This window comes from Metarhizium robertsii, assembly GCF_000187425.2.
Source record: "Metarhizium robertsii ARSEF 23 chromosome Unknown MAA_Scf_14, whole genome shotgun sequence".
NCBI lineage: Eukaryota > Fungi > Ascomycota > Sordariomycetes > Hypocreales > Clavicipitaceae > Metarhizium > Metarhizium robertsii.
The window spans coordinates 395,163-423,055 of NW_011942154.1; the positions used below are offsets into that span (position 1 = coordinate 395,163).

The 27,893-nt window shown below is 53.6% G+C and overlaps 9 protein-coding genes across 9 annotated transcripts; 5 read left to right on the forward strand and 4 right to left on the reverse strand.

The window, feature by feature from the left end:
• Positions 1-410: 410 nt before the first annotated feature.
• Positions 411-1,782, forward strand: MAA_07588 (uncharacterized protein; the record flags this gene model as incomplete). The annotated part of the gene is made up of 2 exons (XM_007825586.2): positions 411-479; positions 610-1,782. The coding sequence occupies 2 exons, from the start codon at positions 411-413 to the stop codon at positions 1,780-1,782; spliced, it is 1,242 nt and encodes a 413-aa protein (XP_007823777.2).
• Positions 1,783-3,653: 1,871 nt separating this feature from the next.
• MAA_07589 (uncharacterized protein) lies at positions 3,654-5,247 on the reverse strand (the record flags this gene model as incomplete). Its single annotated transcript, XM_007825587.2, has 4 exons — positions 3,654-4,360; positions 4,416-4,581; positions 4,684-4,770; positions 4,888-5,247. The coding sequence occupies 4 exons, from the start codon at positions 5,245-5,247 to the stop codon at positions 3,654-3,656; spliced, it is 1,320 nt and encodes a 439-aa protein (XP_007823778.2).
• A 3,190-nt stretch (positions 5,248-8,437) lies between these two features.
• Positions 8,438-10,393, forward strand: MAA_07590 (Heterokaryon incompatibility; the record flags this gene model as incomplete). Its single annotated transcript, XM_007825588.2, has 1 exon — positions 8,438-10,393. The coding sequence occupies one exon, from the start codon at positions 8,438-8,440 to the stop codon at positions 10,391-10,393; it is 1,956 nt and encodes a 651-aa protein (XP_007823779.2).
• A 3,696-nt stretch (positions 10,394-14,089) lies between these two features.
• On the forward strand, positions 14,090-15,644 carry MAA_07591 (Extracellular membrane protein, CFEM domain protein; the record flags this gene model as incomplete). Its single annotated transcript, XM_007825589.1, has 5 exons — positions 14,090-14,200; positions 14,279-14,435; positions 14,501-15,182; positions 15,240-15,559; positions 15,625-15,644. 5 exons carry the CDS (start codon positions 14,090-14,092, stop codon positions 15,642-15,644), a joined length of 1,290 nt encoding a protein of 429 aa, XP_007823780.1.
• A 1,209-nt stretch (positions 15,645-16,853) lies between these two features.
• Positions 16,854-17,927, forward strand: MAA_07592 (protein family UPF0363; the record flags this gene model as incomplete). Its single annotated transcript, XM_007825590.1, has 2 exons — positions 16,854-17,191; positions 17,261-17,927. 2 exons carry the CDS (start codon positions 16,854-16,856, stop codon positions 17,925-17,927), a joined length of 1,005 nt encoding a protein of 334 aa, XP_007823781.1.
• A 149-nt stretch (positions 17,928-18,076) lies between these two features.
• MAA_07593 (UPF0220 domain protein) lies at positions 18,077-18,646 on the reverse strand (the record flags this gene model as incomplete). Its single annotated transcript, XM_007825591.1, has 3 exons — positions 18,077-18,171; positions 18,225-18,299; positions 18,364-18,646. 3 exons carry the CDS (start codon positions 18,644-18,646, stop codon positions 18,077-18,079), a joined length of 453 nt encoding a protein of 150 aa, XP_007823782.1.
• Positions 18,647-19,230: 584 nt separating this feature from the next.
• Positions 19,231-19,908, reverse strand: MAA_07594 (UPF0220 domain protein; the record flags this gene model as incomplete). The annotated part of the gene is made up of 3 exons (XM_007825592.1): positions 19,231-19,294; positions 19,345-19,703; positions 19,816-19,908. 3 exons carry the CDS (start codon positions 19,906-19,908, stop codon positions 19,231-19,233), a joined length of 516 nt encoding a protein of 171 aa, XP_007823783.1.
• A 1,155-nt stretch (positions 19,909-21,063) lies between these two features.
• Positions 21,064-22,179, forward strand: MAA_07595 (proteinrelated to CSI2 protein; the record flags this gene model as incomplete). The annotated part of the gene is made up of 1 exon (XM_007825593.1): positions 21,064-22,179. The coding sequence occupies one exon, from the start codon at positions 21,064-21,066 to the stop codon at positions 22,177-22,179; it is 1,116 nt and encodes a 371-aa protein (XP_007823784.1).
• Positions 22,180-22,888: 709 nt separating this feature from the next.
• Positions 22,889-27,639, reverse strand: MAA_07596 (elongation factor 3; the record flags this gene model as incomplete). Its single annotated transcript, XM_007825594.2, has 3 exons — positions 22,889-25,190; positions 25,283-27,009; positions 27,241-27,639. 3 exons carry the CDS (start codon positions 27,637-27,639, stop codon positions 22,889-22,891), a joined length of 4,428 nt encoding a protein of 1,475 aa, XP_007823785.2.
• Positions 27,640-27,893: the final 254 nt, after the last annotated feature.

A 27,893-nucleotide genomic window follows, 5' to 3' on the forward strand; every position in this document is an offset into this window, starting at 1 on the left:
AGGAAAGGGAGAGCCTCACTTTCTCTGGCTGTCCGAACAATCGTCTTGTGTGACATGTTCACTCTTGTAGATGAGATATTTGTAAAAAGAATTCTTTTCCAACGCGCGGGGCTACTGGTAGTTCCCCCTGATCGTTGCCCGGTTGCATGTTTAAACTCGACCTTTACAAGTTGAAGTCGACAAGGGTAACTGCGTTAGTTTAGTCCGCGGAACAAAGACTGGACTGTCCGAGGGAAACAGACTGAACTTTGAAACTGCCCCTCATTTCCTTTGTAATATTGATGACTCAGTCCGAGACCCTACGCGTCAATACTACTGACTTCCCCAACAGCGCCAAAACCTGCCCAACTCTACATGCATATATCCATATCCCCTTGTGCCATCACCTGCAAGCTGGGAAATCTGCCATTATGAAGACGGGAAAGACGCGCCGGGAGAAATCGACCTCTGAGAAGCAAAATAGAGAGAAAGCACTTCAGGTAAGCAGCGGTTTCAGTCTTGCGAAAAGCCAGTATTGGGGGCGGTTGCCTCCCATCACTCAGAACTAGCCTCTCCGGATGTCAACGTACTTTACCGGGTTCCATTTTCAATGTGCTCACAACGATGCAGACCAAGCGAAATCGAAATCGTCAAGCGCAGAGCCTGTTTCGGCAAAGAAAACAGGTCGCGGAAGCTGCGGAACGGCACAGAATACAGACATTGGAGGGCATTGTGCAGGAATCTAGCAACGTTTTCATCGACTTTGTAGACGAGCTGCTCGGTAAAGAAGGTATCTTGCGTCACTATCCCGAGCTCGGTACATCCATCCACCATTCGGTGGCTCGTCTTCTCACCCTCACCAAGACTCTACACGCGGCAGACGATGCAGCGACACCGCCAGCAGCAATGCCTACACAAGGAAGACATTCTGCTCTTGTTGAACCACCCATCGATATGCAGGCAGCTCAATTCGCATCTACTATCGGGATACTTCCTTATGCCGACTTTGCAAGCCACGAACAAGGGCGCAAGTTTCAACTCGACAACACGATGACGTCGTCTTCTACCCACGGCGCTGCACAAGTGAGCCGATGCTTACACCCCTCATGGCAACTCGAATTCCCCACGACGGACCAGGACAAGGCCGACACAGACAGCCTTGACGACGAGTTTTCGCATCATGTGCAGCGGCAACCACTGGGGTCGTTCTGTCTGCATCTCATCAAGGAAACGGTTTCTCAAGCGTGCCTCGCTCTTAAGGGTCAGCGTCCGGTGCCAGACGGGGACATTGAGCGTATTTTTCAAGTGGCGCTGCGCTCGTACACGCGAGACCAAATCATCACTAGGTTGCAGGCGATTCTGGGACCCGAGGGGCATCGACTGTATCTTGCGGCAGGCATATCTTGCACTGATCAGGACGACGCCGGAGACTACCTGACAGCCGTGGATGTTCAGTCACGACTTCAGGCACTCGGGGCACGAATGATAAACGTCGACCATGTTGAAATCAGCGTTCCCAATAGCACGCCAGAAACATCCGGCGACAGAGGCTACGATTTCGGCGATGCGGAGCTCACGTTTCCCGACCTTGGGCCAAATGACGCTGCGAGTTGCGGATACAATCACGCGCCGATATTGATGCATCTTGATGTCTGGCGCCTCACGGCTAGTCTTGTAAATGTGGCTGTGTGTGCAAAGAGCAGGCCCATGTACCCGCGAACAGAACTGGCCAAAGCAGTCCAGGCATCGGTCGTCATGGTCAATGAAAGAGGGACAAGGGGCACAGCACAAGGGCTGTTGTAGAGTATTGCGGCATATGTGCATGGTGGCAAGACCCCATGAATGTACGTGAACATGCTGTCGCGATGGAGTCGCTTATTTGGGGCAACCGCAGTCTTTGTACCGCTGCGTGCTTCGCTGAAGCATTTCATCGCCTTTGATTGTCACGCGGTGACGCGAGGGCTACCATCAGAGATGTAGGGCATAAGGGTCAGGCCGAAGTTTTGTAAGCTTATGAGAAACGACAATATGCTATACACTGTGGAGAGTTGAACCGATTAACGCAGCTTCATGCACATGTCCCTTTGAACTGCTTTACTAGAGGTGATAGAATAGTAGCTGGTACGTCTGACGCGTCACGATGCGTAGACGGTCTACTTTTCTAGTCTTTTACTGTCCTTGGCCTAGTACAGCCCAATACTATTTTAGATTTTACGCTTGCACGATACTTGTATCATGCCTGTAATTTTATTTGACTACAGAGCGAAATAACCGAAAATTAATAGAATAGTAGCTGTCTTACTATTACCTTCTTTGTAATACTAGCTACTAACAAAAAACACTTTATATTTACTTGTAGCTTTTCTTATCTTTCAAGTTGAATATATACTTAAAACACAAAAAATCCTTCTTTTAATTTCTTAAAGGGTCCAGCTACTATATTCAACTATAGAGTAGGCCCACGTGTCAACGGTCGTTTCTAGATAGGCATTATTAAGAATCTAGTACATCTAATCGGGGCCAAGGGTGTCGCGCCCGACCGAGCGGCTACTCACTCTAGGGCCCTGAGCCAGCAACGAGCCAGGAATATAAGAGTAAATACATATTTATTTCAAGGTAGATGCTATGGATATTATTAGCAAATAGATGTTTTGAGTTTCTGGGTCAGACACGCGGCATACAGCGACGCTGCGGAGACCAACCGCCAAGTTAACATATTCCAGCCATCTGGCGTGTGCATGGGACTAAACGCAAAAATGTATAGAAAATGGGTGCTCTTTAAGTTAACCGTGACTAAGTATTCAGGAACGCATAACGTATTACTTTATTCGAAATATTCACATGACTGAAGTACCTTGATCAGCACTCCGAATCGTCACCTCTCTTTGCCATTCTGACCTCTCGTCTGACCCATGTATTTACAAGCCGGTCAGCCTTCCCATGTCTGATAGCCGGCTGTTCTTCACAGTGACACCCTTGACAACCACTGCTCAAAGTTGGTTTCGCAACGCTATTCCCATTGCTGCCTCGTTTAAAGGCCGCTTTTTGGCCCAAAGTGTCGGTCGTCAAAGTCAGGAATCCGTCTCCGGGCAGTCCCTGGTGTCTGTTACTACGGTGCTACGTAGAAATGCACGGAAAAGATTGTCTTGCTCATCATCCACGTCTAGCAACCTTAAAGCCTCCATACCCGGCAATAACGTTGCCTGCTCCTCCCATGTCTCTATCCAGGACGCCGTTTGCACCAACTCCCTTTCTACAAGGTCCAAATCCACCTCTGCGGCCATAATCTCCAAGAATTCTCTTACTCCTACTACCTGCAGCTTTCCGTCTTGGACGTCACTACCCGATCGCACAAATTCATACTCCATCCACTGACAATCCTCGGGGAAGTTTTCACGGCTTCCGTACATATTGTCTCGGCAACCAGGTAGTTTGTCAAGGTGCGCTTGGATACAAGGACAGTCCAACCTCTGGCAAGTATTATATCTGCTGCCTCTAGAAAGCGTTGTTGGTGAGCACAACCACCAATGGGCAGAGGACGGACGTCGAGTTGAGACGAGTCGGCCAGCGTGTCTGGTCCACATGCCATGCCGGCCATGTGGAAGTCAGGATGACGCAGCCAGCTCAGAAATCTGGCCACAAAGGACTCTGGGCCAAGAAGCATGTGGTCCATCCTAAAATGCCCAAAGCCATATGTTGCCGGGTCGTGGAATTGAGCTGTGTGCGGTAAAAGACGTTAGGCGGTTGTACGACGGTTGATAGTGCTCTGGAAACCATAATGTCTTGCATATAGCGGCCGAATACATTGCAGATAGGAAGACTGAGCCTGAAATCTCCTCCATCTTGCTCAGTAACTTGGCTAAATAATCAACGCTTTGTCGTTGTTTAGCAAGTCTGCGGTCCCGCCCCAGTTCTGGCTCGCACATGACGTAGATATTCTCAATATTCGAGCATTGCGCCGTATCTGCGAGATCAGTAGGTGTGCTGTTACTAGTACCAGTTTCATTGAGCATCTCGGCAGAAAGACTGATCTCCTTGACCCCGCTCAGTTCCTTGGTTGAGAGGGCTGCGTCAACAGCCTCGGCTGATAAGCTCTTGAAGTCGACCATGTCCAAGTGTTCGCAGCCATCAAAGGCGAGGCCAAGTAGCTGGCCAAGCACGCCCGATGCACTGGAATGCCTCAGCATCTCCGGTAGTATTGAGCGAAGGGTCTCTTGAAAATGGTCAAGATTGCGAATGGGGCTGAATTGGGACACATCGACTTCGTCTCTCCTCAAGGCGGATTCTACTAGATGGACAATTGATCCGTCCACCTCGGTCGCGGAAGGGCCATATATCGGTAACACGGAATGTAATGTCCGGGGTGTAATTGGCCAGATTACTGCCAAATGAGCTTGTTGTAGTTATGTAAAGGAAGGCGAAGATGGAGCGCGTACCATTGAAAACACATGCATCAACCACGGGCACCTTTTCAAGAAGTTGTAGTTCGGGACAAGTCACGTAGAATCTTTGCATGTTTTCAGCCTCTTCGTACCCGAACCTGATGATGTAGTCGGAACCCGAGAGGGCCACTCGCTGTCTATCGTCCTCAAGCTCCATCTTCTGCGGCCCAAAGTCAGGCCCTCAAGCATCCCAATCCAGCTCTGGGTCGTTCTCTAACCACAACATGTCGTAGGAGGCAAAGGCAACAATGCCATAACCTACACGAGTCTGATCGGTAATGTCTATGACGACCATGCCATAGGGAAGTTCTTGGTCAAAATATGCCAGACTTGGCGGCATTGCTTGCCACTGGCAAAGAAGTTGTAGCGATAACTAGGCAGATAGCTGCTAGCTCCAAGAAGAAGACACGTTGATATAAAGGGGAAAGGATAGTGCTGAGTCATCTCTGCTCTCCTGGACACTAACATGGTCATCTTGTGTCGACGTCGGATGGCTTTTCGACGGATGAGGCAACTGGAAGGTGGGTTGAAGAAGATGTTCTGGATTTTGATAGAATGACTTGGCCATGTTTAGCTCATTCTGAATCGCGCGCCGGTGATTCGGATTCGAGAAAATGGAGACGGTGCGAAGGTAGGAAGAAATAAGACCACGACCACGCCACGAGTCGTCCTGTCGTCCGGCGTGTAGCTCGCTGGGATTTTCTTCGCACCAGACCGAGAGAGGATGGTAGTGGCCGTGAATCTCGCTCACGGCGTAGAATATCCAATTCGTCGGGCTCAACGGGCCGGAGTCTTTCTTCCAGTGCGGCGTGAAGACGGGCGCCATGATTCCTTGCGCGTTTTGTGCGTCTATGAACCCGTAGATATGACAAGCGTTGCGAGCGCGCGTGTGTCCAACTTGAGTGTTGGACGTTGGGTGACAGAATGATGCAGTGGCTATGTACCCCATGGCCCTGTGTCAGATAATATATTGACATGTAAGCACTAGGGCATGTCTGGTAACTAATTGCTCGTCCGCAAAGAGGTTGACCCTTTCTCGACATACAGGTACCAGAAATTACTTGTTCCGCATGCTCCCTCCCGGCAATAGCGCCGAAGCCGCTTTCACGACGCACCTTCATGTCTCGTAGGGCATGTACATCAAAGTCAATATTGGTACAACCCAACTCTCGAATTGCTTGGACTCGGACAAAGTCTGATTTTGTGCTCCATGATTTTTACGTCTTTCCTATTGCCAGCGCTCGTCGGAGATGCGGCGCGCATTACTTGAAGGCGCGGCATACTCAAGATAAGTTTGCTGCATTTTCCACATAGTCCATCTCGCCCTCGACTGATGGCTGGGTCTGGGGCATCTGTGTGCAAATAAATAGCATCAGGGTGCCAGTAATACCAGGCGGCGTACACAGCCAGAATGACTCCAAAGTTGAAGGCGAGCTCGTCGCTGTTAGGGTCTCTGAGCATGTAGACAAAGTGAGCCAAGTTGGGGCGGGTGCCTCTACAGATTAGTATTGCTTTTAGGGTCTGGTGTCTTGAGGTTCTGCAACAAGATGTTCAGCAGAGACGGGATGACTCGCATTACTCCGAACAGCGTGACATCGAGAACTCCCTGTAAAATAGCAGGGGTTGTGTGACATGAGCTTGATACTGGGGCTTGGAGTGGTAATAACTCGATTCAAAGATAGTCTCAAAGAACATTAAAAGGTTCTAGGTTTTTCCTGAATGCGAGAAGGGTAAGAATTATATTGTATACATGAAAGGAAAAATAATATCTGAGGCTGTTGACTGGCCCGTGATTGCTTCGTGTAATAAAGTTAAGCTTTTATCAAGTTCTAACCGTGGAGCAGGTTGCTAGGCCACTTGCAGTTGTGACGTCTAGATTATAACTCGTGGTAGAGTTTGCGTTCCCCTAAATCATGTCAGGGGTGCATATATATTAGATAAGTAGCTCGCATAGGCCTCATTTCGTCTTATTCTGATCATAACCCGTAAGGGAGCGCATATGCTAAAAACGCTGGTGGCCATGTTAAAAGCCTTTGACATTTAGAGGAATAAAAATCAGCATTGAGCAATTAAGCTCTTTTCTCGTCTTTCTGTTTTACTTCCTGAGTTACCTTGGGGTAGCCATATTTGTCGCATAAATCCTTCCAAATATCTTGAATCTTAATGAATCTTTTCGACCCTGTCAGCCATCTATTGTTTCCTAGCATTCGGGCCTCCATAATTAAGAATAAACTACTGCGTAGTATATAAAGACTTACTATAATCATCCTCGGTTGCACTTGTTATTCCCCATTTAATAATAAACAGATTCTCGGCATCTTCTAAAGTTGGTGTTGACTCTAGTTTTGGTTTGTTCGGCTCCAGCCGCCATTTAAGCATGCCATGAAATTTTGTCTCTATATCAAAGGAACTATAAATTGTTTAGTATAACCTTTCTACCTTTGAAATATACCGAGATAACTATACCGGAAATACGAAAAAAGCTTTTTATACGGCTCTTGTTTAATCTCTTTTAGACAAGTTATCATAGCGCCTGTGTTATTAAAAATGCCCACGTCAGCAGTTTCTTCTTTCGCCTCTATGGGTAAAACACGCCAAGTGGTTTTCTAAAGCCTACGAAGAAGTCCGGGCGGGCTCTAGTGAGCGCTTACTATTTGACGCCCATGGAACGACCCCAGCCTTGCGCGAAGGATCCAAGCGTTTCTTCCAAGAGACTTCTTTGCGCGACTCCAGGTCTCTTGAATGCTTTCTTACACATGTGCGGTTATTTACTGCCGCTGCGAGTCTCGTGCAGCCGTGCAGGCCTTGTAGGATCTCTCTGCCGCCGTGTGGAAAATGAGGACTGTTAAGGATAGCCTTGGGCATCTGTTCCTCCACGGGAACTATATGGACTTTGACACAGAGCTCGGGCTTCTTCAAGTCCTGTGGTTGAGTTGTGTCGGGCGCATGTCGGATTGCATGGGATGCGAGAAGAGATAAGCGAAGACGAGGTCGCAATGCTAAGGACGTACTAACACCGAGTGAAATGAGTAGCGTTTACTGCATGTTTTATTGATGAGCAGTAGTGGCAGGGACAGAGACAAAAATAATAGGGCATTGCGTTTCAAGACAATCTATTGAGTCGTGGGATTTGGACTGGCAGTGGCAGCTAATGATTCAGCATCGCTCGTGCAGAGCAGCTTCAGGCAATGTAATTCCCGAGTGGAAAGAGCTGACTACATGGGTGAGTACGGCTGAGTGGTGCCAGGTGGCATATATGTAGGACGAATCGCTTCAGGCCAACCACCAAGGCTTCAGCTCAAGCAGAATCGTCAAGTAGGTCAGCAGTGCATGTCAGCTTAGGCAGGCTGGGGAGACGGCTTCAACGGTCCGTGTGTACATGTATGTCTCCCCTTTAGAACTTTGGCCCAAAGGCTTACAGTAGATGCCTTGGTAGTTTGGCACTATTTCAAGTGTTGTTTTATTATGGTAATAAAGTTATCAGCGTCAAAACCACAGCAAGACATACCTATAAATATCCCAAGTGTCAGCCGTATAGAGCTACATGGAAAGACTGTACGCAATAACACTTGACACGGAAAAAGAACGCATCAAGTTACAATGGTGTGGCTTCCAACCACGCCTTGTTATAATCCTGCAGATGCCCCGGTCTCAGCTGGTCACCTGATCAGAAAGGACACTGACAGGCATAGTCAAGTCTAAGAAGCCCAGTCAAAATGTAAGAAGGTAAGCCAGCAATCAGTGATCACACATGCAGGCTGCGGGGTTGCGCCATTCATTCAGCTTTATCGAAAATATAACTCATCCATTCAAGCACTGACGCTGTGCCTTTAAAAGATGAGCATCTACCCTGCCCGCTTCCCTTTGTTGGACGTCAATCGTCAGCCCGTCTGGTGGTTAAGTTCATTTTATCTTGATCTGCTTCCACTCCGGGTGTGTATGTATTGGAAAGTCGACCGTTTCTCCTTACTAATCGCGGACGGTTATAAGTGGAGCACATCTTCGCTGGGGCCAGAATGGAGTCGCTCGATGTCTCGACTTTCGTTTATTTCCACCTCGACATGGACGTGCCTCATACATTCCGTATCTTGGATGTCCACCCAGGGCAGCGCGACGATCCTTTACGCTGTACCCTGCGCCATGTGCGCCAGGACGAGGGGTCCCAGTGCAAATATGCAGGCCTCTCATATGCTTGGGGCGACCCAAGCGTCACGAGCGACATCATGGTGAACAACGCGAGGCACACCATCACCAGAAATCTGGAGATAGCCCTCCGCGGCCTCAGGGACAGCAGCGCCACGCTCACGCTATGGGTAGACGCCATCTGCATTAATCAGATGTATATACCCGAGAAGAACGACCAGGTCCGGCACATGCAAACCATTTACGCAAACGCTGACAGGGTCATTCTCTGGCTAGGGGAGGCTTCCAGCGAGAGCGACAGAGCCATCACATTCCTAAAGCACGTCTGTGCCCGACTAGAACAGGCCGGCATCGTTCCGGAAGAGAGTCTCGACCCCCAGCGGTACGTGGAAAAAGATTTCCTGCGCGGTCTCGGCGATTATCTGGAGCCGGCTTTCAACGACGACTGGGAAGCCGTGGCGCAACTGTTCATGCGGCCCTGGTGGACTCGAGCCTGGATCGTCCAGGAGTTGGTCGCTGCCCGGACAGCCGAGTTCCGCTGCGGAAGCACGACGATATCATGGCCCGTCCTGGCGCTCAGTATTTCGCTGTTGGCACACTGCAAGATGCCCATCACACAGTATCCTCACCCTCTCCGCGTATCGTGCGCCAGGGACCGAGCATGGAGCATGCTCTACATCAAGCATGACTTTGCGGTCAAGGGTTCTGTCGACTTCCTCCGCCTCCTCGACCATCGGCGTCGAAACTGTGCGGATCTTCGAGACAAGATCTACTCTCTGCTGGGAATGACCAATGAGTTCACCAGAGCGAGGCTGAGACCCGACTATTCCGCGCCCGTCGCTGAGGTTTTCGCCGCCGCTCTGGCCTCCGACATTGACGAGCATCAGGACCTAGAGGTTCTAAGCTTCGTAGACCACCTCGACGACCCAGGAGAGTACCCGTCCTGGGTTGCTAACCTGGCCCGGGGCCCAGAGACATGGAGGTTTTACAAGCACTGGCCACCTCCTCCCACATTCAAATGGACGCCCGCCACTCCGATTTCCTTCTCGGACGATTTCCGGACCCTCCATGTCGATGGGTACGAAATCGACACTCTGCAGGATGCCAAGGTACAGGACACCGAGGAACCATTGCAGCGACGCACAACTCAGACCGGCAGAGACTTGGCATGGACCTGGGACTTGGAGCGCATCGTCGACGACTTGGCCTCGGGCGGACCGCTACAGGCTGCCAGAGCAATCCCCGACTCGGCCACACCAGAAGCACTACGTCGCTCTGTGCAGAGGATTGTTTACGAGACACTGATAGCCGGGCAATTGAGCACCAGCAACGGCTGGATCCGCCATCAGGTTCGGTATGCAGACGAGGAGATCAACCCCAGCGAGCCGTCCATGTCACCATCGAGCCCTGGCGCTGCCGCTAACCCCTCAGCGCCCAAGTTGTTGTCCGTCGCGTCCCGCCATATTGGCCTCGCCCCGTCGGGCAACACGGTCGGCGCGGCATGCCAGGCTGAGCAGCCAGCGAAAGAGGCCCTTGTAGACAGACCCCTAGACGAGGTGAATATCTTGAAGCAGGCCTGCAGCCAGACGCTGGGCCGCAGTCTGCTATTGTCCAAGGCTAGGTTTCTCGGCCTTGGCCCCGTCATATCAAAGCCGGGAGACGCCATCTTTGTTCTTTTTGGACTACGCGAAGCCGCGGTGTTGCGCCCGCGCGAGGACGGATCGTACATGTTTGTGGGCACGGCTTATTTCCATGGTTTTATGGAGGGGCAGAACTTGAAGGATTTCGAGCTTGGCAAGTTTTGCAAGAAAAGGCTAGCGATACGATGACCGATTTCATTTCTGGAAGGGCAGTACGGAGGCGTAGGTCATGGTCGGACGCTCATTTCGATGCTTATTTTGCGCCACACACTCGTTCTTGGCAGTTTGCTTAGCGTATTGTTATTCTCGTTTGCTTGATCTTCTGCGCGTTTTCCGTTTTTGCAGAGTAAAAACCGCCTCGAGTTTGCCGTCGAACCAAGGTGACGCGTCAGAATTTGCCTGAGATGATTAATATGCCATCACTGGAAGCTGCCTGTCGGCATTCACGACGAGAGCGCCTTGGCTGACTTTGCTGACGCTGCCATAGTTTCCCATCGCCTCTGGACCAGGGCTTCGCTTTCTCATCGTGCTCTTTGTAAGTTTCCTTCTTGCAGCTCTAAGGGGCGAGTGGTTGTCCAGTTCTTGTAGTCTCTTGCCGGCCAATTGCTCGTCTAGTTGGTAGCCCTTCTGGCGTAGATATTGGGATTGTCGCAACTGCACTACCATTGGTGGCCATTGACTTGCTATTGCCTGCTAGGGCAAGTAGGTGCTGCTCGAAACTATCCCCCCTTCTTCCTGTTGAAATCATCGCGAAACTACAGTCTTGGTAGAATATTTTTTCCGATACAGTATACACTAATAGTAGCATGTTATACTATCAAGCGCGATCAACGGGTACCCGATTGCTTGAATCCCTTTTAACTCCCACTGTAGTTCAACATAAGTGGTAGCTTGAAAACTCATACTGCCGGCACCAGCGGAATGGCCACAGGATCGGCTGTTCAGATTCACCATACGTGACGCCAACATAGTGTTGAATGAGGTGCTTCTGCGGCAGGTAAGGTGTCAAAATGAGAACACGGCCCAGTCCAACGTTAGGCCGTTTGTTGACAACGTCTTCGTACCACTGTCGGATGATCAACTCCGTGATATCCTTGGCATTACCCATGAAGGGAACGGACCTGCGTAACGGCATATTACTCGACACTTGTGACATTGTTGCTGGAGTTGTGTCCTTGCGCTTAGGGACGAAAAGAAGTGATGGTTTCATCATGCCAGGACAAGAAGGAGAAATAACATTGCAATCCGTTTCATCCTCGCTTTATTCCTTTTGTTCCATTTGCATCATTTTTATTTTCATTGCCGTTGCCATACACTGGCGGCTGAGTGGCAGAAACCGGTGCACGAACTTGCAGACGCGGAGGGAATGCATCAACGTCATGGACGTTGAACTGTGATACAGGCCCCGGTCGCGCAGCCAGATGGATTCAATTAAGGGCCAATCCATTGGACAAATTAATCCATAGCTGCCAATCGTGATGGAAGTCTACAGACCCAGCACTTTGCAGCTGAGAATCCTTTACTGTCCAGGAATTCCCTTCAGGCGGAATCCACCACGGTCATGGAATGAGATCTTGGTGCGCATCTACCTTGCTCCATTTCTGACTAGGTTCATCCCAGGCAAGGCTGATCTGGTTAACTGCTTTTTGCCTCTTATCACAACGAGCAAATTGCCGACTTTTCCGCCAGATTCTCTTCATCAGGATGACAAAAGATGTTCCGACGCACCGACTGGACGCCATCGTGGTCCATGCCCAATTCTCGCCCCCATGCCGATCCAGCCTTGTATGTCTATCTTAATGCCGGTAGACACGGGAAATTTTCTTTTACCCGCTTAGACATCAAGACCTTTACTCGGGTTCGTATCAGTTGTCCGTGCCAGTCACATGTACGCCACGTCGAATGGACCTCGAGTGTGTTGATATTTCAGCCGCCGTCCCTGCGCAAGCCACTGGCACTTGATGTGCCTCGCGCAGTAAGAATCATGGAAAACTCACCAGGCCCCATGTCCATGTACAGTAGCATTGCATGGATCATGCCAGATCAGCCACGGCAGCAACCCATTGTCATTTCCGACGAATTTAGAAGTCGGTAGACAGCCACCCCATGGTTCCGTTGTATTACTAGTCTCAGACAGAGGTCTTGGTGTTGGATATATGCTTCTGGAATGCATCCTCACGGCAAAGCCAAGACACCATATAGCCTTGTCGTATCACACGGCACTAGCCGTTTTGAGAATCCAGGAATTAGACCTTGCTAGACGAATCTGGAGACAATCACGTCCAACTGGCACTGGGGGCTCTCGACGGAAAAGGTTCACAATACTTGCACTGGTCCGTTTGTCAAGTCATTCGTCCCGAGGGCCATACTAGTTGGAAAATGCACATTTCAAGGTCTCAAGACAGCAGTGGGTTCAATTTCAAAAGACACAAGCCTCAATCTACTGTGGATAGCCGGCATTGTAGAGGCCACCCGTCTCCTCAACACGTCAAGCCAAAAAAAACCCTGACCAGACCGTGCGCAAAAGGGCTTGGCAGACAGCGGCATTGACGCTTTCTCGGCCGGTCCCGCGTCTGGTTTCTGGTGACGTTACGGACTGGAGTACGGTCCGTGGTAGTATGTCGTCAACGCCACAGACCCGGCTTGTAAATGCTGGAAGCCAAGCTCGGGTCTCACAGGTTCGCTAGGCAGCTTCGAGTGCGCACAAGCTGTGTCTCACAAGAGACCACAATGGTCCGCATACCAGTCGGCGAACCAGACAGCGCTCCTGTTCGCATCAAACAATTGGAAGGCTTTGCCTGTTGCGGCCGTGGTCCGATGCGCAGCGAAGAGACTAGTTCCCGAATTGTGACGGCAGGCCGGTCGAGGCACAGGGGTTGCGCAGCCGCGAACCACAGAAAAATCTCGACGGCTGCAGAGGCGCGAGTCATGCGGACGGAAGCCCGTCCATTCTCCTGGAAACTGTGGAAATGACAGGTCACCCCGTTGCGGGTTGACGTTCAATGTTGGGTACGGAGTACTCCGTATGGCGGAGCTGGTTCGATGACAGGTTGTCGTTGCCGTTTCGACTCCATGTCTTGCGTGACACGCAGCCAGTTACCATAAACAGCGCCGGGGCAAAGCGGCGACTACAACATATGTAACCTCCAGTCAAGTCGAGTCTGGTGCAAGCCACGCGGGGAAGCTCGACGGAAAGGGTCCGGTCAAATCTGCTGGTCACCCGGAGCAGCGGTGGCGGTTTGGACTCGTCGACTCCAGAGGTCTGGCCTTGAAGACTCCCAAAACCTTATGCCCTACTCCGTACGTACATGTATGTGTATGCAACTATGTACAAAACCCTATCCACGCCACGCTTGTGCATGCAGCTCGTCCTTCGTGCCACGCCTCCTCGCCGGGGGTTGGCGACATGTCTGGTTCGTTTGAGCCGCCGCCACGCAAGCCATTTACCCTCCCTCCGGTGAAGAAATTCGGAGGCGCGAGACACTTTTGAGCCGTACCATGGCAACCCGAACCCCCATTGGACCGGTGACCATGGACCGGCGCTGCAGAGGGCTTGCTTGAGCCGTGGGTGGTGAATCCCTCAGCCGTATAATCTCGATTTCCCCACAACTTCACATGCGGCTCGATTTGCTTTTTCCGTACATGTATGGAGTAACTATTTCCATGCCCGATAGTCCCGGCTGTTCCTTTCCCATAGCTTCCTTGGGCTCGTTCCTTGCCGCCGCATCCCCGATTTGCCTCCCTCTGCGCTGTGCCCACGATCCCAACTTCACGGTGACGGCTCGCGGCGTTTCCGTCTTAAAAGGAACGTCTTCAAGGCTTTGCGCGACCCGACCACAACGTCCCAGGCAGCTCCAAGATGAGTACATGTATGGAACAGTGACGATGCGGTTCCCCATCAGCGCGGCGTTTCTGCTGGCTTGGCTATCCGCGTTTGCCCTGGCACAGTCGTATCCGTCCGCCACCGAGATTCTCGAGCAGCTTCCTCCCTGCGCGGTAAGAACCAGTTGACTCCTTTATCCCCGTATAGCCCCGAGTTTTAGTCGTTTGAAGCGGAACCAAAATATTGACTAGACATGTGTGGACGGGCAGGCCAAATGTTTGACGGCCATTGTGCCGGGCTCTGCCTGCTCCGTGACAGACGTGCAGTGCATCTGTACAAACTCGCCCATTCAAGATGCGGCAGAAAAGTGCATCCTCCGCGACTGCACGTCGTTGGTCGACGCCCTCTGTAAGCGCCGTTGCTTGGAAACGCCAACTCTTCTGTTCCATGTACTGACGCATCTCGCGGCCCAGCGGCCAAGAACATCACGGCCACGGCGTGCCACGCCCCCGTTCGTGACCGGTCCGGCCAGTACGTCGCCGTGTCCATTGCCCTGGGGACAATCACGGTCCTGCTCGTCGTGATCCGGCTGGTGTTTAAGCAATTCTTCGCCGCAAACGTGGGCCTCGCGGCCGACGACAAGGTCATCCTGGTCACGCTGGCGATCCGCATCTCGTGCATCGTCATCAACGTCCGGGGCCTGGCTGCCCACGGCCTGGGCAAGGACACCTGGACGCTTCCGTCGCACGAGCTGACCTCGTTTGCCGAGTGGCTGTACATCATGGAGGTGCTGTACCTCGCGGAGCTGTCCCTCATCAAGCTCAGCCTGTCGCTCTTCTACGTCCGCATCTTCCCGGGCAAGACGATCCGGAGGCTGCTCTGGGCCACCGTCGTCACCAACGCCCTCTACGGCGCGACCTTTGTCGTCACGGCCATCTTCCAATGCACCCCCATCGACTACTTCTGGACCCAGTACGTCGAGGCGCACGCGACGGGGAGGTGCATCAACATCAACGCCTTTGGCTGGGCCAACGCCGCCATCAGCGTGGCCCTCGACATTTGGATGATTAGCATCCCGCTGAGCCAGATCCCCAAGCTCAAGCTGCACTGGACAAAAAAGGTCGGCGTGTCCATCATGTTTCTCCTCGGAGCATTGTAAGTAGGACGCCGCCGCCATGCGTCTTTGATGTCGTACTGATCAAAATCTGCCAGCGTCACCGTCGTTTCCATCCTGCGACTGAGCTCGCTCGTCTCGTGGGCAAACTCGACCAACCCGACCTGGGACCAGTGGAACATTGTATACTGGTCCACCATCGAGGTCAATGTCGGCATGATCTGCACATGCCTCCCGTCCATCCGCCTCATCATGCTGCGAGCCTTCCCCAACATGACGCGCTCGCATCCCACCTACGGCACCGATTCTCTCAGCCGCCACACAAGCGGTCAATCGGGGGTCGAGAGGAGAACCACGACGAGGGACCATCGTCTGTCCGACTTTGAACAAAGCGTAGGGCACACGTGGACGCGGATAGGTATGTGTTTCTGGAAAGGGCATCATTCTGTTCAACGAGTCGGGCGTACTGACGTGCTACTGCAGAGTCCGAGGCCAAACAGTGAGCGACGGTTATCGAGACATTTTGGAGCTGTTATTTTTTTGTTTTAGTAATTCATATACCCAGTGACTCGGGAGAGACGCTAAACGGACCATGGTGCTAGTATTATCTTGATGGCTGACGCGGGCTGTTGTACATATCGTGGCTGAAATTAGATTAATCAAAACAGTTGGCAATTGTCTCTTGTCCAAAATAGTCAACTGGTCCCAGGTGCCGTCTTTTGCTCCATGGTTCGAGTTCACATCGCCGTGCACTTGCTACGTAGTAATTGATGGATTTCTAGACCAATTAGGGCTTAGATCAACCTCAGACGTGGGCAAACTCATCATGCCACCGGACTACTGCCAGAATCGTCGACTGCAGTAAACTTTGACTGCTTATGCAACCATGTTCTCACTAGTTTTTATGCCCGGTAAAATGGCCGCTTGTTTTTATGCAGTCATCGTGTGATGGCAAAAAAAAGTATGCGGTCAGTGTGACTCGAACACACGACCTTCAGATAGGCATCCGTAGGATTGAAGTTAGACTTCAGTCTGACGATCTCCCAGCTAATCTATGACCGCACAATGCAATGAGCAAATTCAGGGCTGAAGTGATTCATATAGCCGCCTACTGTAATGTACCACATTCACCCGTAACACCAAACCTATCACCAAATAGGCCTGTTGATTCATCTTTGCATGATATTTTTTAAGTCCCGCTGGTCTTTAGTATTATCGCAAAGTATTTACTTTGTGGGTTTTGTTTTATCCTGTAACCTATCCCTATATTTATACTAGCATAGATAAGGGGAAACTTTTATACAAACAGTGAACTCCGTGTACCTGGTTATACTTAAATGAGATAATCGTAAAATATTAATGGAAACACCGTATAAGAATACATCTATAAATAGGTATCGTAATGCGTGATAAGTTACGAAAATGTATTTACTCTATTATATTTCTTTTCACAAGCACATGATAAAAATCGAAAAGAATAAAAAAAAAACCAAAGAATAGTTCAGGTACCGGGTAACTAATCACAGCCCGCTGCCACTCAGCCCCACAGCCCGGCCCCTCCACTACTTTCCAGCTTTCCGTCACCACGACTGCTTCACCATCATCCCAATCGCTTCTCGTCTCCCGCCCTCCGCCGTGAGCTCCCAGAGCTGTGCACGCACCGCCGCCCCCTGCCCGCCCCTTGCAGCAGATTCTCTGCCCCGTCGCCCGCCATGGCCAGCAAAGTCGACAAGATCGTCGCCCGGCTGCAGCAAAAGATTACAGATGGCGACTTTTACGAAGCCCAGCAGCAGACCCGGGTAGCTGCCTCTCGATATATCAAGACCAAGAACTGGGACGCTGCCATCGACATCCTGTCCAGCGTCGCGCAGTCGCTCCTCAAAGCCGGCCAGGGCGGCAGCGGCGGCGACCTGTGCACCATGATGGTCGACGTGTACAAGCAGGCAGAGCTGGCCCCAGACTCGGCCTCCAAGGGACGATTGCTGACCTGCCTGCGGCTGTTTGACGGCGAGGAGCCCACGCGCAAGAAGTTCATCACAGAGATGCTCGCGTACGTCCTCTTGGCCTTGGGGCAACACCCCGTCGTAGACTGCTGAGCTGACATTCCTTGCCAATGCAGATGGTCATCAAAATTTGGCGAGTATCCCGCCGGAGACCCCGAGCTGCACCACGTAGCAGGGTCCATATACGCCGAGGAGCACGACACGTACGAGGCGGAGCGGCACCTGCTTCTCGGAACTAAAGATTCCCCCCAAGTGCTATTCAAGATGGAGTATACTTGGTACAAAGAAGGCGACGCCCACCTCGCGCCGCACTTTGCAGGGCGCGCCGTCCTGCCCTACCTGCTCGTGGGCAACGTCCGGGCCGCCAACAACTGCTACCGCCTCTTCACCAGCGCCCTGAGCAGCGACAACCCCAGCCTCGGCGTCCAGGACGTGTCGAGCGCGAGCTCCGACATTCGCATCTTCCCCAGCCTCCCGCTCCTCAACTTCCTCGGCCTCCTGCTGCTCGCTATCCAGCGCGCCGCGCCAGAAGTCTACAAGGGCCTCGTCTCCAAATACGCCACGCAGATCAACGAGGCGGATGCGTGGACGGAACCGCTGGAAATGATTGCCGAGATGTACTTTGGCATCGCGAAGCCGCGACAAAGCAATCCCCTCATGGACATGATGAGCGGACTATTCGGCGGCGGCGGCGGCGGCGGCGGTGGTGGCCCGCCGCCCCAGCAGCCGCGCAGGCAAGGAATCCGGGGTCCGGATGCCCCTGTTGCCGAAGGTCTAGATTAGATACAGGCGTGGCGGTACGCGAAACGGAGCGGGAAGAAATGGCCATGTATCATACGTAGGTGGCAGGAAACATAGAAAAAAACAGCGGTCTGTTATAGCAAAAAACGCCGAGTGGCTTCAAACCCAAGCAAGAAGAGATGCAAGGCTCGTTATCGAATTTGATCCTCAGCCTCAAACATCCAGTTGTCGTCCGCGAGAGCCGCAACCTTGGCGCGTAGACTGGCCCTCACGGCCTCTAGCAGCTCTGCAAACAAGGTCAGCCCAACGCGACGGCGAGCAATGGTCAAGCCCACTCACCCTCGGGTTGATCCGGCACCGTGCTATGGTTGATGCTGTGATGCTTCACCGCCTCTGCCAGTCTCTGTCGCTCCTCTAAAAGAAAACTCATTAGCCTACACGATCGTAGCGCACTCCCCCCCCTTCCCTGGAGACGTACTCTCGCTCTCGTCCCGGTCCTCGGGCTCGTCCGTCTCCAGGATGGGCGTCGGCGGATCGCCCAGCTCAATCTCGCCCTGCTGGTTCCTCACCACAATCTCGCCACTGTCCGAGAGCACTTCCACGTCGAGGCGCACCGTGTCCGCCGAGTTGGAGGAGCTCGCCGTTGGTCGTCGCGTGAGCTGGCTGCGGAAAAGATTGGGTCGAACGGCCGACGCAACGGCTCCTGGTGGCGCCCGGGGCCGGTGGGTGCCGCTTGTGGGGGGCTGGGCTCTTTGGCTCATGAGGCGATCTTTGCCAAGGGTGATTTGTATGAATATTCCGATATTGGTGTCGGCGCGATGCGAGTGACGGGTGGGAGGCTCGACTTGTGCAGCTTGTGTTTATTGCGGTGATGGAGTTGGCATGCAAGGCGGGATGGAGGGGCGGCAAGGGAGGGGGGTCCGTGGGTGATTGGCATGGGTGCCTAGGCGACGGGTAGATTGCCCGTCACGGCTCTGTAGGCTGACATTGGATGCGGAAGATGGCAATGAGTACGACTGGGTTGGTTGTTAGTCTTTTGCGAGCCCGATTCAGACGTTGACATGAATAGAATGCATGGCCGGTAAACAACGACGCGCGGCGACATTTGTAGGTCTGCGGTTAGCGTGGTAGCCTACACCAGGACCATGGGGGTCATAAAGTCATGGGATATCAATTTCAAGTCTCCGCCAACAAGAACTAGTTGAAGTAGGAAACAGCGCTGCTACCAGTGTACACATCCAAACCGTTTCATCCTGCACTTGGACAAGACCAAACCTTCCCATCACGTCCCGAATTTATGCTCCCGGCCCATTCGCCCAGCATCCTCGGCCCCAGCTCGCATTTTTTATATCGATAGATTGTAAGAGTACTCATCCTCCATGTTCTGGCTGACCCAGAGAACAACGGAGCTGCACACCATTAGTACCTTTGATGCACGAGCACGAGACGAGAGACGTACCTGAACCCAACCAGCGCATTGCTCACGATATTCTCAATGCCCATCCCCAGCGCAGGCATAGACACACCAGGCACCACAAACTTGAGCACAAAGACCGTCACGCCACCAGCCATGCCGCCTGCGAGGGCGGCAAACCCCAGGAAAAGCACCACCCGAGCCTTCCACGCCACCCCAGATCCGCTATAGCTGAAGGAGTCGGCGCTCAGACGTGTCTTCTCAACAGAGTTGATGATGAGCATGCCGAGGCTGGAAAAGACAAGCGGGAGCCAGTCGACAAACTTGATGTGGACGTTGGAGCCGTTGCGGGCGGATTTAGACCATACGGCCGAGTCGAGCATGACGTAGAATGCGAGCGAAAACTGCCACGGCCATCGGATCAGTCGCGAATTACCAAAACGGCGTAGACGAGGGAATAGACGTAGAGGGAAAAAAAATCTTGCATCCTCAGCATAGTAGTCGCTGGCAACTTACCAGAGCTCCTGCAGCGTAGACGCCCGTGTTTCGTGCCCAGACACTGTTCAGCCACTCGGGCTTTCGGAACTTCCAAAGACGTTCTTCCGCCATGATGCAAATGCGTCCACGTAGATCGGTTTGAATCCACAGGTCTGTAGGTTCGAGACTCGGCGCCGGCCGGTGCTTGGTTGTGTCGAAATGGTGATGTCGTTGCTGGTTTGAAGCTGTGGCTGGCACTGGCGGAGCATGACGAGGCACAAAACGTCAGGGTCACGTGGGGACGTGACAGTGTCTGGGGATGCTCCTGTTTCCACCGACAACGCCGAGATCAAAGGGCCAAAAAAAAAGGAATTACAAATTAAAGAGCTCAGGCGCAAAAAATATATGACAGTTTTAGCTACTGATATCGCTTTCACTTTTTAATGCCATCTACAGTTTAAGCGTGGAATACCGCCATGTCTGGCCGAAGGCTGGCACTGTCGTGGAGAATCGTCGCTCGTGTTGCGGTTATACGAGATGATGATGGATCTCGGACTGCGCGGACTGTTTGCTTTGGCAAGCAGTTTCAGGGAGCCTGAATCGATACTCCTTACCATGCCCCTCTATCGATCGGTTCGCATCAGAAAATTTGACCAGTCGGGGGAATATGTTGGTATGAACATGTTCTTAATTCTGTATTATCCTTGGCACCCCATTCGTTTATTCAAATGTCAGGGAGATAAAAGTGGGACACTGCCCGCCCCTGCCCAGTGAGCACCCTGCGTGGACGGTGGAAGTGCGGCGGAGCCTCGCATGTACCTGCTGTCTGACGCATCTAAATTTTGATGGCTCCTGCCAGTGGCTCACTAGGACGGTACGTACCTCAAGGGGGAGCCGTCCAGACAACCCTGGAACTGGGGACGAAACAACACTGACCACCTGCACTGGCACTACTCAGCCGTCCAGCCGCACCGTCGAGCCCTTCTCTTCTTCTTTTTTCCTCCCATACCATCGCCATCGCCAGACCCAGCGTTATTTCTCCCGCTGGTGCTGTTCCTGGTGCTGCTACCAGCCGACATTCTTTTGCACCATCGCTACAATATACTGTTTTCTTTGGCCCTCTCCGACTGACTCGTCTTGCTTCGCTTCCCTTCGCTCCCGCCCTGCCGCGTTGCCATAGCCTTGGCTTTGTTAATTCTCACCGCCGACGACGTTCGCGAACCCCGACTGGACCCAGCCGGGCCCAACAATCGTAATATAGCCTCGTCCGCACATCGCATCGCCATCATGAGACCGGCCAACTATCTTCCGGGGCCCTCGGTGCTCCTTGCTGCTATTGCATTCGTTACCCCTGCAATCGGCCAGAAGGACACACCATCGAGCAAAGACGACAGCGCCTCGGCCACGCCGTCACCCAAGGACACTGGAAAGTCTACGCCGTCCCCATCTCCTAGCAGTAAAGAGGAACCGTCAAGCGAGACTCCATCGCCTTCGTCATCGGGCAAGGCCTCCATCTCCAACACCGGCACTCCTGTCACCACCGACCCTACTGGCAAGGCAGTCATCACTGGTGGCCCGTCCGCCACGACCGGTGGTGAACTGACGGGGTTTCCCACCTTGACCGGTCCTGGAGTGATTCCCTCATACCCACCCCCGAGTGTGCCACCGACGAACAATGCGCCCTTTATGCAGCAGTCCAGCCTTCCGGATGGGACCGTCTTCATTGCCGTCGGAGCCATCCTCGGCGCTCTGGGATTGGCGCTTCTTCTATGGCGCAGTATAGTCAGCCTCATGCTTCACAGATCCGTTGCGCGCGCAGCTATGGCCCAGCACAATGGCGACACCAAGACGGGCTTCCCTGCGCCTCCTGCTCCGTTCTACAAGTATTCTGACCATGCCTCGACCATGTCTGTGGGTGGCGGCGCCGGCGCTACCTCTGCTGCGTCTGCTGGTCGTGGAGTTCGTCGAACCAACCGCGGGCCTACTCCTTCCGCAACGCCAAGCCAGTCTAATTTATTCTTCTCTCCCACTGCTGGTACCGGCGCTTCAGCCAACCGCGCCTCAACGTTTCTGCCGTCTGGCTTCTACGCTGCTGGCACCAGTTTACCGGGAGGAGGAGGCAACCAGACTAATTCGATCAATCTGTCCAACCTTCGACCCGATTCGCGAGGCCACTACGCCAATGCCTCACGGAACACCATGGATATTTCACCTCCCGATTCTCCTGGAGTTGCGGCGCGCCGGGACATGAGCAGCAGCTCACTCAACCTCGCACCCGGTCAGCGTGCCCCGAGTGCCTACTTGGATGATTTGTTAACCGACGACCCCAATGCATTGCCGCCACCTCATATGCCTCCGTCGACGGGCCCACGTCGTTCCGTCAGTCCAGGCAACCGCTTTTGAAAAAGTCATTGACAGACCTGAATGGGACAAGGGCGAAGCGGAGTGAGGCGTTTACTTGGATAAGCAGCGTGTTTACTACATTGTTTATTTTTTATTTTTTGAGAGTTGCTCAAATTTGGATTTGTCAAATCAGGGCGTTGGGCATTGTTTCTTCACCTTGTTGTGTCAAGGGTTGTCGTGCATATAAATAAACTTGTAATAAGGGGTTCCGGAACGACAATCCATCTGGATCCGTCGTCCGAGAGGATGGAACAACATTGCCTGGGCGAGCTAAAGGAGCCATTAAGAGCATGAATTGTAAAGGTGATGCCGCAACTGGGGATGGCATGGTCTGCATGGCATAAAGAGGGGGTGCAAATCCGGTAACCTAGCCCATTTATGCTGTCCTAGTTACGCTTTTGAATAGTACATATTCTATATTTCACCCAGCGCACAATGCTGCCGTTTTTCGAGTGTCGTCGGATGTAGAGTTATTGCCAAGCCGGGCTTTACATGCATCACTTGTTTGGGGGAATACGGAAAACGACTTGTCGAATTCATATGAACTTTGTGGTATCGTGTGCGCCATAAAAAACCTAAATACAATCCTGGTGTGCTAAAACAGAAAAAGGTATATGCTCATGCACAACGCTCATCAAGTGTCTCGGTCGTGGACCAGTATGTCTACATATCCAGACGCCGCTTTGGGCGTTATTTATATACATTTATTTCAACTACTCGGCGCGGCTGCATCCAAGGCGGCCAGGCTATCCCTGGCGCCCTGGATATCCTCCAGCCGGATGCCGCTTCTGTGGCACATGCTTCTAAAGATGCCGCCCTGGTGCCAGAGCGCGAGGGGGGTGTCCATCTCGGCGATGTGGCCGGCGTCCATGACGCAGATGCGGTCGTAGCCGATGATGGTGCGCAGGCGGTGGGCGATGCAGAGGAGGGTCCTGCCCCGGAAGCCGGTGGCCATTGTGTTTTGGATCTTGTCGTCGGTCTCCATGTCGACGGACGAGGTGGCCTCGTCGCAGACGATGATCTGGGAGCCGCGGACGAGGGCGCGGGCGAGGGCCATGAGCTGGCGCTGGCCGAGGGAGAAGTTGAGCCCGTCCTCCTCGACGACGGAGTCGAGGCGGATGCGGGACGGGTCTGGCCTGCGGTCGTCGAGGGACGCGCCGGCCGGCACGAGGTGGGCCTGCCGCAGGGCCGACCACAGCGCCAGGTCGGCGTGCTCGCCAAAGGGGTCGAGGTTGCTGCGGACGGTGCCGCGGAAGAGCGTCGGGTCCTGCGGGATGATGGCCAGGCGCGAGCGCAGGTCGTACAGGCCCACGGTGGAGATGTTGACGCCGTCGACGGCGATGGTGCCGGCCGAGATCTCGACGAGCCGGAACAGCGTCGACATGATGGAGCTCTTGCCGGCGCCGGTGCGGCCCACGATGCCGACGCGCTCCCCGCCGCGGATGTGCATGCTCAGCCCTTGCAGGACGAGCGGCAGGCCCGGGCGGTACCGCATCTCGACGTCGCGGAAGACAATCTCGCCCTTCTCCGGCCAGGTGCTGCGCACGTCGACGGTGTGCAGCGGCGCCTCCTCGTCGAGCTGCGTGCCGTAGTGCTGCAGCCGCTCGACGGCGTTCATGCCGTTTTCCACCTCGGCCAGCTGCCGGATGGAAAACTGCAGCATCTGCACAATGGACAGGATGTAGCTGAGAACGAGGCCGCCGATGGAGGGGTTGACGCTGAACCGCGACGTCACGACCAAGATGGCCACGGTGAAGACGAGCGCGTTGCCCACCATGTCCAGCCGCACGGACAGCCACCTCTGGTTGGAAAAGGTGAGGTAGTAGGCGCTGTTCATTTCGTTGATGGAGGACCGGAGCTCGTTGATGAAGCGCGTCTTGAGGCCGTACGCTCTGATGGACGCCACGCCGCTGAGGCCCTCGCCGAACTTGGCAAAGACGTTGGATCGCAGCACGGACTCGAAGCGCTTTACTTCGCGTGCGGATGCTCTGTAGTATGACGCCGACAGAATAAAGAGGCAGTAGAGCGGGACAAGGGCAATGGCAAACCAGTAGAAGTAGGCTATGATAAGGGCGAAGACAGCCGTCACCATGGCGAGGGTGAAGAAGTACATGCGGATGGCATCCGTTAGGTTGTTGTCTGTGACATCCACGTCGCGGGAGAAGCGGTTGGTGATGCGCCCAAGGGGTGTCGTGTCGAAGAAGGACATGGGAGCCCGCAGCACGCGCTGCACCGCGTCTCGCAGCATCACCTTGCTCGAGTTGGTTCCCAGAACCGTCAACGTGACGGAGAAGGCAAACATGAGCAGGGCCTGGACAACACCCAGGGCAGCGTAGATGCCAATGTATTTCCCGGTAGAGTAGCCGAACTTGTCGGATGTCCACCACGACAGCCAAAGACCGGTGGCGATGTTGGCGCCTTGTGAGATGATGAGAATGGTGATGACGAGGGGGGCGTTTAAAATCGAGCCCGAAGCGCGCACGTATGCTCCGTAGACTGACCAGGGCACGCTCGATTCAGGCTTTTCTTCCTGCTGCATAAGCGCCGCTCCCTTTTTGTTCTGCTTGCGCTTCTTGCGCTCGTCGGCAAGATCAACGGGCGCCACGGCCTCGGGCTCCTCCTCCTTCTCCTCGACGGCCGTGGTCTCCATGAGAGTCTGGAAGCCTTGATGGTCCCTCATTAGGTTGTCAAAGGTGTCAATGGCCTGGATTTTGCCGCCGTCCATCCATATGATTCTGTCACATCGGCTAAGGACCCAAAGCTGATGCGTGGCCAGAATACGACACTTGTCTTTGAGGAGACCCAGGATGGCATGATCAAAGATGTGCCGGCCGACGTGGGCATCCACCGCGCTGAGGGGGTCGTCCATGATGACGATGTCTGCGTTGAAGTAGATGGCTCGAGCGATATTAAGTCTTTGCTTCTGGCCACCGGAGATGGTAATGCCTCGCTCGCCAATTTCGGTCTGGTCACCGTTGGGAAGCATGTCCAGATCTGCCTGGAGAGCACATCTAAGGTGGGGGGTTAGCTGTTGGTACACTAGAGGCAGACTTTGAAAAAAAAGAGAAAAGAAAAAATGTAAAAGTCACTAGGAATAACTTACGCTCGGACGACCTCACGGTACCAGTCACGGTCCATGTCCTTGCCAAAAGTAATATTGTTCTGGAGGGTCGTGTTTTGAATCCAGGCATACTGGGGGCAAAACGCCCGTGAAGCTCCGTATACGACGTCTCCATGAGTCTTTCGCATATCGCCTGCAAGAGCAGCAAGAAGAGAGCTTTTACCGCTGCCAACGGTTCCAATCACTGCCACAAGTTCATTGCGGTTAATCTGGAAGTTGAGGCCCTGAAGCTTGAACGGCTCCCGTTCCTCGACCAACGTGCTTGCTGAATCCTCCTCCGAGTTCTGTGACTTTACAGGTTTCGGCATACTTGTGCCCTCCTTGGTGCTGTCCTTTGCCCCCTTCTTCTCTTTCCCAGAGCCGGCGATGGTGCCCTTGTCCGGATCTTGCGTGGTCGTCCTCTCCCAGGTGAAAGCAGCGTCAATCATCTCGACGGCGTTGCTACCTTCGGGCCTGTAAACCACCTCCTCTTCTTGTTCCTCCTGCATCAGAAACTCCTCAATGCGCTTCATAGACGACCAGGCATCGGTGACTTGGCCCAGGACGAGGGGCAGCAGGTTGAGCGGGATGCGGAGACCGTTGAACAAGGCCAGAGACGAAAACACCTCGGCGGGGGCCAAGTCGTGGTTTGACAACGAGTACACGATGAAGGAAAGCATCGAGGCAAAAATGGGCAGCGACATGCTGACGGCATTGATGGCATTGCGAATGGCCAGCAGCACCTGGATGGAGTAAATCTCCTTGGCTCGGACCTCCCCAAGGCGGGCTATAAAGGCCTTTTCCCAGCCGAAATACTTGACAAAGCGGACGGACTGAAGAATCTCCTGGGTCAGAGAGACTCGCTGGTCGGTGATTTTGTTGATGGCTTTGCGCCGACGGAACAGGGATTGAATGGCCTTTGTGAGAGCGGGCACACCAACGACGAGCAGGGCAAAGCCAGCCAGTGCGCTATAGGTCAAGTTGACAAGAAGCAACACCAGGGTGATGAGACAAACAATAGGCGAGGTCCACATCATGTGGAAGAGGGCGGAAGCTTGATCAATGCGGTAGGTATCAACGCTCATCAAGTTGACAATGCGGCCGTTTGCCCAGCCGAGGCCGTCCTGCTGCGGCTTGCCCTTGTTCGCCTTGGCCTTGTTCTTTTTCTTCCCTGCACTCTTCTCATCAGTGGCAGTCTCTTTGCCCTTTTCCACCTTGTCTGCGTCGTCTGACTCGGGCATGATGGACGGCTTGACACCGCCGGCCTTGGCCCTGCCGGAAATCACCATGGCCTTTTCGTAAATGAAGCCAATGAGAACACCTCTGCTCTGGCCACCTATCATCATGCCCCGATATATAAAGTGACTGACACCGAATGCCTGGAAGATTTGCATGGCGGTCACACCGATGGCGAGGCCAATGCCATTCTTGATGGGGGGCGGAGGGCCGCCTCTGACGTTGGCGATGTATGCGTCTGTGGCGAACTGAATGAGGAAACGCAGGGTGAAGGGCGCAAGGACCTGCAGGATGGCGGTGATGAGGGCGCAGAGGCCGCCTAGCCAGAATTCAAACTTGAAGGTTTCGTGTAGGGCCCAGAACAGAGGGTTCGTTTCGCCATTTTTCACGCGGCGGTGGAAGGATTCTTGGACTTTTTGCGTGAGAGGTTCCACAGCCCGGTCGGGGTTCACCTGCCAAATATCGCCCTGTTCGAGTTGTCGTTTGTAGCCAGTCTATGCATAATGGGTCTGGTCAGCCAAAGAGAAATAACTGACGATATGGGCAACTTGTCACGAGCTGGTGGTGTAGGGACAAGGGGAGGGGGAGGGGGCTGGGATGTTCTTTTAGCGGCACGTGGTTGGCCGGGATGTCAGCTTGGCGACACCTTGGGGACACAATAGGGACAATGCCACGCTCGATGGGATTCCTATCTGGGGACAATCAAATGCCACAATGCGACTTACCGTCATCAGCGGCGTCATCCACTGAAAGGTCAACTTGCTGAAGAAGCCCGCCGTGTACTCGCGCGAGACGATTCGCTCCTTGGGGACGGGCGGAACGCCGCCCCATCGCAACGGGTTCACCTGTCTGTACCAAGGCCTGGCTTTCGTTGACGGCGGGCTAGTGGCATAGCTGGCGTCTGTCGCAACGCTCTTTGTGACGTCGAGGCGATGGGGGCTGGCCGCCATGGCAATGTCGTCTGTGTCGCCGTCGTGCTTTTCGCCCGTGGCAAGCTCTTTGTTGTCGGAATCGGATGGATCTGACGGCGCGTCATGTCGCTCCTCGTTGCTGGGCTGCATCGCCGCGGCCGCCGCGTCTGCAGACTTGAGCTCCAGCTCTTTTCCCTCTGGCGGGTCGGCCATTACGGCGAAATGCAGAACCGTTTTGCAGGCGCTCCGTGATTCCAGAAGGCCAGCAAGACAGATCCGCCAGATGATCCAAAGAAGGGTCCGCGACGGGGATTCGACTGGCTCTTGGGTTGCAAAGGAAAAAAGGAAAGGAAAGGAAAGGAAACGAAGGCAATGGCCACCCAGGTCACTCGCAAAATGGATCGGGCCTCGGGATTTGGCGATGCGCGACGCCCGACTAGTGTGCTGAGAAATAGACACTGGATGGA